The 8,979-nt window shown below is 39.4% G+C and overlaps 1 protein-coding gene across 2 annotated transcripts in view; it reads right to left on the reverse strand.

The window, feature by feature from the left end:
• si:ch211-225h24.2 (uncharacterized protein LOC564539 homolog) overlaps positions 1 to 6,321 on the reverse strand; it is a 26,858-nt gene extending 20,537 nt beyond the window's left edge. The window contains exons 1-2 of one of the 2 annotated variants that reach the window (XM_058410197.1): positions 5,922 to 6,321; positions 947 to 994 (exon numbers count right to left, since the gene is read on the reverse strand). In XM_058410197.1, coding sequence (XP_058266180.1) covers positions 947 to 994; positions 5,922 to 6,014 — 141 coding nt within the window. In that variant the 5' untranslated portion in view covers positions 6,015 to 6,321. The remainder of the gene's footprint in view (positions 1 to 946; positions 995 to 5,921) is intronic. The other variant, XM_058410199.1, reaches the window with a different exon arrangement.
• Positions 6,322 to 8,979: the final 2,658 nt, after the last annotated feature.

Consider the following 8,979-nt stretch of genomic DNA (forward strand, 5'->3'; position numbering starts at 1 on the left):
AATATATCATAAATCATTCACTGTGGTTTTCACTCTCAGATCTCAACCCAAATGATATATTTCGCGCGACGTGTTAGACATCTTCAAAATACCATGATCCATTAAAGCTCTTCTAGTGGCTCCCGTCTGTTCTTTTAATCCAGGGACAACATTAGGCTTCCCAAAGCTTTCCAAATGTGAAGAATTTATTCAGATGGTTCTAAATAAATACAAATAGGAGCTGAAGCACTATTTGGGAATCATGTCCATGTAAAGAAAGTTTTCCCAGAGCGACGAGTATTGTGCATCTGGACTGGGATCAAGTAAAAGATGTTGACATTTTCCTGCATTTCTATTGGAATAGTGATAGAGTTCACACTGGGCCATGCCCACTTCAGAGCCTAACATTTAACAGGGTTTAAATCTGAATACAGCTACAAATATTTGGAGTGCTGAAGAGACGGAGAGAGTGGAATTGTGTTACATGATTTACCTCTAAACACATTCAGTTCTTCAATAAGAACGCTCAGATGTGTTGATGTGATTTAGGGCACAATATGACTTCCTGGAACCTATAAACATCAACAACGTTTGACTGCATAGCTGGTCCATAAAGAAATGGAAAAACAAGGGGTTTTATACTTTCACATCACTGACGCTTGCCATTTTCCAAATTAAGACGTGATTCCTTTTAAGTGGGCATTAGAGGCATGTGTATGAATACTGAGGCATGGTATTGTGAAAAACTCTGTAGGTGATATAAAGGTCCATGGTTTGTTGGCTACAATAAACTCGTACCTCTGCTTCAGAACTAAAATAGCAAATGCCGGATACCACATACCAACCTTGAATTGATAAATAAACATTTCTGTAACCCGCTGAGACCAGGTTACCGGGACAGAAGCTTCAGCTATTGTATACACACTTATATGAGTGTGTGTGTGTGTGTGTGTGTGTGTATATATACCTTGGTTGAGGGGCCCAGCACTTCCTCTGTTCCCTCTGGTTCTTTATCCTGAAAAGCAGAAGCCGGTGAATAACACAATAAGGAAACACACACACACAGAGTTCTGCTAATGGGGTGAAATATTTTTAGGCAAGTAACATAAACAAAGACGTGTGGTGTAAAGGAGGGGAGCTATCAACGCGTGCAGATTGTTCAGTGCCAGACTTCACAGAAGTATTTCAATATCGGACACAGTGAACAGATGTGTGATTTCCCAGGCCTGGCTGCAGAAGAACCCATTACAATAAGACTCCATTAACAATGACCCACTAAAGCAGGCATAAAACCAGTATACAGTGACCCTTGTCTATGGGATCGATAACGGTAACTCTTGCTCAGGGTCCGGTTTAATTCATCTTCTTTCCATTTCAAGAGCTCTAAAAGCTCAGGGGTAAGAAGGCAGCAGTCGCTCTGAGCTTGTGTACTTGAGGAACTATAGTTATTTTATTTATATATTTTTTTAGACATAATATTCATGTATATTAAATATATAAAATGTCTGAATTCTCTCTCTCTCTCTGTACATGTATATTTTTTATGCTGGAAAATGTAACTGAATTAAATTCAGACTACATGCAAAAATGTAGTTAAAATGTAATAATTTAATGAATTAAAAATAAAAAAAAATTAAATTAAATATGACTTGGAAATAGTATAAATAAATGAAATTTTATTAATTATTTAACATTTATAAATTATATATTTCTGTAAGCTGCTTTGTGACAATGTTTGTAAAATATCAATACAAATAAAATTTAATTTAATAAAATAGAGCACACAGTATATTCACTATATATATTCAAATGGAACATGAGCGTTTTCATCACAAAGCGTTTTTTCCTCTTCTACTACAACAATTTTCCACTTACTAACAAACAACAGGTCACGCTTTTTATCCATTTATAGTTGCGCATCGCGTGGAACGTCTGAGACATGCAAGTTCCTGTTTTCACTTCAGTTAAAGCTCAGAGCATCTGAATGCTTCAGTTTAGTGTGTGGTGTGTGTTTATTGCTGAAGCGTATGATGTATCCATCCATCCATGGATGCACCATGCATGGACATTTCAACAAAGCTAACTAGCTGTATAGAGCTAGATCTTAGCAAGCTAATTCATATTTGTTACAGATGTTTTATATTTATAGTTACATCATGTTGAGTAACATCTGTCTAACATGTCGGCTCCTGTTATTACATATGATAGGGCAGCTGTAAACGGTCATTTGCTCACTTTTTCCTTTTCTTTAAGTTGATAAGACAAAAAAACACTAGATAAATAATTATACATCATTATTAAATAATAAATGATGCAAGATTTTCTGAAATGCATGAAGAAGTTGTTGGTCTGGGTTCGAAATACAACAAGAGAGGGAGATTTTCCTGTTTTCACAGCAAAGGAGGAAAGTCTGATAAGGCAAAAAAAGAAAGTTCAGTAGCTGATTTGCAGCATAAGGGGGAGAATAAAAAGTATGAGATACTTAAAATATTTTAAAATGTTTTGCCCTCTGAACTCGGCCATGCTTCATCATGGTGGTGACGGAGTGGGAGCCGGAGTGGGAGCGGGATCAGGGAGTTTCCCAGCCTTCCTGCGATTTAGGGAGCATGAGACTGACTCATGCGAATAATCTTTCCACTCTTGATCTGTGCTAGAAATCCGTTCTCCATGTCAACCTGTCAACAGTGACGTTCGGAGATCACAAGCAAATATACAAAATGTCCCGAGTCCACAAGCAGCTGCGCTGACAAATTGGACATGATCTCCGATCAGAGCGAGCATTCCGTCTTCCTCTGATGTCGATCTTGGGATTTACGCTGTGCGTGCCGTGTTTAAGCAGCTTCAGCCCTGAAGACAAACTAATTCCATTCTGGATGAAGGAAATTGTATGAAGAGGATAGTTTCTCTTTGGCTGAAATATAATATGAAACTCTAGTGCAGGTCGAAGATCGTGTCCAGGATGGAGGTGCGCACTTTCTATTACTGCACCATCCCTGAGCTGAATGAATCATCATCCTGCAGCAGAAGCACACTATATCCCCTGGCTTAATATGCTCTTTATAGGCAGCTTTAATGTTTAGACAGATCGAGCGTTGTAAATCAAATGTACACAAATGTTCCTTTTAATGCTACTTGATATTATACAGTGTTTAGCTACACTGTGAACTTTATTATTATTATACAAAATACTGTACCCTTTCTTGAAGAATGCTTCGTACTCTGCCTTTAGCATAAGCGATTAATATTTCAGATCTCATTACAGACTGCTATCCATCAGGCAAACGATATCAGAGGATACTATCATAACTTTGATGACCTGACCTTAACCTTGTTATGCAAAAGGCCCAAAGCGCTGGATCATTTATTTTGCCCCAGTTCTTTTACAGTGCTAGGAGTAAAAAAACGGTGTTAAAGTTCCTTAATTTGCTTATCAGACGCATACTTTCTCTTTGCTAGGTCTTCAAATAAACCTTTTTACCCCCAGTTTAAACATATTTTTGCCCTTAGGGAAAAACATAAGCAGGATCTTGTAGCAAAAGGTCCGTATCTGTGTAATGTTCACTTCGGCTACTAACAAAAAGAGCCGCAGAGCTAGTAACCTTACAGCGTTATGCAAATTAGTTTGGTTATGAAATGGAAACACTCGTGAGGCTTGCGGTCTTTATTTCGGACGAGGACGTGGGAGCTGCAGCCTGCTCTCTCTCTCTCTCTCTCTCTCTCTGCCACAGCTGTGTCTCATTGATGTTTACAGAGCAAGGCATGCTGGGAAGAACGAGGCCGTACACCGTGCTGCCTAAACCTCTGCACTGCAGGGGACCCACACTCCCACTGGTCACCCAAATCAACCTCAAAACCAAATGTGTGAAAGGAGAAGATTTATGAACAAACTAGGAAGAAAGGAAAAATGCTGACTGCATGCGACGTTGCACTGAAACCTGAGTGATTCTTGTCTGAAACTTAAGAAACGTCAGAACTCGGAAAAGAGCTTAATCCGTATCAGGTTAAATCCAGTCTATTCCTTTAGATTTAATCCAGGGTATTAGAGTTGAAAGTTTTTGAAAGTTATTAAAGGAAAACTCTATCCTGAGTGCCACCCTGTGTGTTCATCTTTAGGGTGTTTTGATTCTATAATGAGATTTTAAGTAGATTTGTTTAGTGTAAATTTCATTGGTCGGCTAGAACGGTTTTATACATCGCCCACGATGCCGTCTTCAGCCTGTCTGGCTCTCCTTCCATCCACAGATCAGTTTCTAAAGCTTCTAACTTTCTTGCTAATACCACCGGCAAAGCCATCGAGGGCCAAAGTCATCACGCAGAACACGAATCAGGTCTCTGCTACTTCTACATTATATTTCTCATCAGTATTAAATTGAACCTCACCGTAAAATCGTGAACCTGAAACGAAACTTATGTTCTTTTATTTTCAGGAACTTATAGCAAAACCTAAATAGATGTTTCACACTCCTGTTTAACACCATTATACACCATTAAGTTCTGTTCCATTAATCTGATTGGGTGAATGATGTTCCAAGTGTTTATATTCAATACAACCTCCCTAGGCCCAGTAGTGTTAGTGACATGATCACCAGATATTATATTGTTTATTTCAATTTTGACTTCTAGTCAGATAAAAATAAAAAGGATGAACAGAAGGACACTCAGTGGGAATGTACAAATCAACACGAGCTAGTTAGCCAGCTAGCTGACAGGCTAAAAATGTAAATAAGTTGAGTGTCATATTTTCCAAAAACGTATAAACTACTCTATATTCATTTCTTGTTTATTGAACTGTTTTATAAAAGCAATAAAACAGTTTCTATATTCTATTTCTATTATTTTCAGTATAACCGCACAAGCAATGTTCATCCTGTGAGGTTAGCATAACAAAACCTCAGGCGAAAATATTAGCTTGGTCTCAATACAGGCTGGTCAAACGGGTAGATTGTTTTTGCCAACTGGGAAGTTATTTTACAGCTTCCTCATTGCTTGAATAAACTAATCAATCCATGTTATCTTCTTGACTTTTCTGTTTTTTGTCTTTAGAAGCATTCGTCTCTGATCTAGCATTAGCACCAACCAACAGATTTGCACCGGAATTGGTTAGGACGTCACAAATAATTGAACAACAACATGTTTTTAAGGCTTTGTAACATTCAAACGATAAGAAACAAGTAGAGAAATAAATTATAGATTATTTCCACTTTTAACATCTGAGCACTTGGTAAAGCTTGTGACTCGGTGTTAAAGGCTTTTCGACTATAAGGTTTGCGAATTTCAATCCTTACGCAAGTTCCCTGGGCAAAAACAGTAACCTTTAACCACTCGATTGTCACGGTTTGTATTTGTATGTTGTCTTAGATAAAAGTGTCAAGGAAATAAAGAAATGCAAATAAATGGAAATGGATCCCAGTCACAGATGAGCATTACACACTGACCTAAAGTGGCCACAGGGAGCCTGGTTTAATCCATTAAAAGTCTAAACTGGACAACATTTAATCCTCAGATCAGGCTGGGGAGATTGTCTAGAAGTCCCCTTAAATCTTATTTAACATTTTTCCAGTTATGAGATACATTTAATCATTGTTTTGTGTTATTTCCTTATTATATATATATATATATAATTGTTGCTAACTGAAGGGCACTGAAGCGCCGGCGTTGTCAGGGGGCGTGGCCATGTCTGCGCAATCCTAGCAACGACCCTCGCGCGATTGTAGACCACACAAATGGTCGATCCAGTAGCCAAGGCGTGAAGCCGTAAACACTACAACCCGAATCCGTGGCTCACCCGTTATCGAAAAATATCATTTACCTCCGTCCATAAAACGAGAAAACACACACACACACACACAATCCAGGCAGTTTCAAACCGGCGCTCGCGCATAATACCGACGGCACGCGCACATACGTCTTTTGTTCGATCCACTCCATCCGCGCGAGCTCACCTTATCCGCGCGTTCCCGATGCCAGGGCGCGTCCTCCTCTCCTTCGGACGTCTCATCGTCCACCAAAACTTCGCTTTTGCTTCTTTTGAACATCGCGAGGAGAGAAAGAAAGAGAGGTTCAAAGGCACCTCTTAGGGCACTTCGTAGCCCTCGGGGGGAAAAGCAAACTGATTTTAGGGGAGATCACGGAGAGGCACCGGTTCAGACCCTGATTACCGAAATAGAACAAAGCCGAGCTGAAGGATCTCTCTCTCTCTCTCTGTCTGTCTCCCGCTCTCTCTCCTTGTGGTCGGGAGTGGCTGTCTCAGTCGGACGGTGCACTCTGTATTCAGCTTATCCCGCTGTCTTGCACCTCCTCTGTGCCGGATCTGAGTGGATTGGAGCACCTGAATCCCCCCCACGCAAACCCCTGCTCCTCCCATCGGCCCCTTTCAGATCAGATTGCCCGGCTGCAGTCCATCGTGCGCACTTGCGCTCTATCTAGGGCACTTAGCTCCTGTTATAAACACACAATCCTCCAGCCGCCATTATTAGTGTCTCTCCAAAACCGTTACTAGGAACATTCCGCCAAAAGCAATAGCTCACAAAATCCAAATAAAACTTTCAGCCAAGGTGCTTTCATGCTGACAGACATTTTGTATTCCAAATATAATTTAATTATAATCATGAAAGTTTTGTTTCCTATTGGTCAAAATATGTCATTTATGGGTGGAGACATTTGTTATATTCAGCATTCAACTCCTTTTAAAAGTAATAATAGTTATAAATTTTATGTGCAAAACTGAGACCCATTTAACTAGTTAATAAACTAAAAACAGGAAGTTTTATCGCATTACCTAAACAACATGGCCAAATTTGTTCTCTCAACTATTTGTCCCATTCTTTAATATATGTTTATATTGGCAGCATTGCTTGACTTCTTCCATCTCTTCGATGTAATTAAGATTATAGCTACAAGGAATGTTAATTTAATTTTTAATTGTAAAAAAAAAAGAAGTTTGTGTCATGATGTTGGAGGTCGGCTGAATAATTTACTGAATAATGGCTAATATTAGCTGATATCTTTAACCCTAGATTGCTAGCTCCCTAGGTCGTTTTAAAATGGCCGACCACTTGATCACTGCCCAGACTACTCAGCTAAGGAAATGATCATGACAAACCGTTTGTTACTAGCAGCCATATAACAAACAAGTTGATTTTTAAAGATTATTGATTATATTGCCAAAAGTTTTGGGACACTCCTCTAAATCATTGAGTTCAGGTGTTGTTTTTCAGGGGTTGGGCTCAGCCTCTCAGTTCCAGTGAAAGGAACTCTTAATGCTTCAGCTTCATACTAAGATATCTTGGACAATTTCATGCTCCCAACTTTGTGGGAACAGTTTGGGGATGACCCCTTCCTGTTCCAACATGACTGCACACCAGTGACCAAAGCAAGGTCCATAAAGACATGGATGAGTGAGTTTGGTGTGGAGGAACTTCACAGAGTCCTGACCTCAACCTGATAGGTTGACCTTTGGGATGAATTAGAGCGGAGACTGTGAGCCGGACCTTCTTGTCCAAGAAAAGTGCCTGACCTCACAAACGTGCTTCTAGAGGAATGGTCAGAAATTCCCATAAACACACTCCTAAACTTTGTGGAAAGCCTTTCCAAAAGAAGCAAAAGGGTGAGCTAACTCCATATTACTTTCATGTGTATGTAAAGGCAGATGTCCCAAAACCTCTGCCAATAAAGTGTACCTTAAAGCTACACCAGCATCATGCTGGCATTTTTGAGGACTGGCACATATTTAAAATTGTGCTAGACCTCCCACATACAATTCTTAGAAGTTCATTTATAAAATTAACATCAATCTGAAAATCCAGAAAAAGGCCTCATCCACCAAGACCACACGCAGATTGCTCTCACAGCTCTTCCTCCTTCTTTTAAAGCTATATTTATTCATTAACTGTGTTTATTTTATTTATTCTTGCAGTCAGGAAAACCATACCTATAAAATAAACTTTGCAGACCACCTCAGTACAGATTTATTTCCTCAATAGTAAATAATTTACTAGAGCCTTTTTTCCCTGAACCTGCCACTGACAGAACGGATTATTTATAGACCAAGACCAAGTTTTGGATTAAACTCACTTAATTCAACTGTTCCATTAAATATCTATAATAACTATACAAACTTAATAATAATTAATTAGCTATGATAATGGTGGGTTTCCACCACTGTATCCGGCTATGATTTGAGAACCCCTGACCTAAATGTATGGATGTTATCATGTTTGTTTTGCGTGGACATTACTTTCGGTCACTCACATGGAAATCGCTGTTCACAACATTGCCTGATTTGGCCCCTGACTCCTTAAGAGTCATGTTGAACACATGTTCTGCACTCTCTCATACACACACACACACTCTCACTCAGGACTGAACTGTTCTACACTCTCTCACACACACACACTCTCACTCAGGACTGAACTGTTCTACACTCTCTCATACACACACACACACTCTCACTCAGGACTGAACTGTTCTACACTCTCTCACACACACACACACTCTCACTCAGGACTGAACTGTATACTAACTCTCTGTCTCTCTCACACACAGATACACACACTCTCTCTTGACTGTGTGGACGCACACACACACACACACATAATTTATACTGTTCATTACTTACTGCACTACCTCTACCTGTCATCTGCTGCTATAATTGTATTTATGTTTATTCTATTTGCACTACCTCAACCGCTGCTGTGTATTTTTGCACAATATTTTTGCACAATACTTTTTTCTACATCATTTCACTTTATCTATTTTATTTCACTTACATTCCAGTACACGTTCTTTTATTTCCTCTCAGCGCTAAGTGTCCTGTGTTCTTTTGTGTTGTCTTTATTGTATTTATTGTCTTTTTTGCACTGTCTTGTCTATGCTCTGTTTGCACCTAGCTGCACACTGTGCACTTTACGTGGCTAAGACAAACTTCTGTCCTAGCTCTGTGGTGTTGTTTGTTGTTTTGTATTGAACTTCTTGTTGTATGTTTATGTAGCACCAGGTCCT

The sequence above is a fragment of the Hemibagrus wyckioides genome, linkage group LG15 (assembly GCF_019097595.1).
Source record: "Hemibagrus wyckioides isolate EC202008001 linkage group LG15, SWU_Hwy_1.0, whole genome shotgun sequence".
NCBI lineage: Eukaryota > Metazoa > Chordata > Actinopteri > Siluriformes > Bagridae > Hemibagrus > Hemibagrus wyckioides.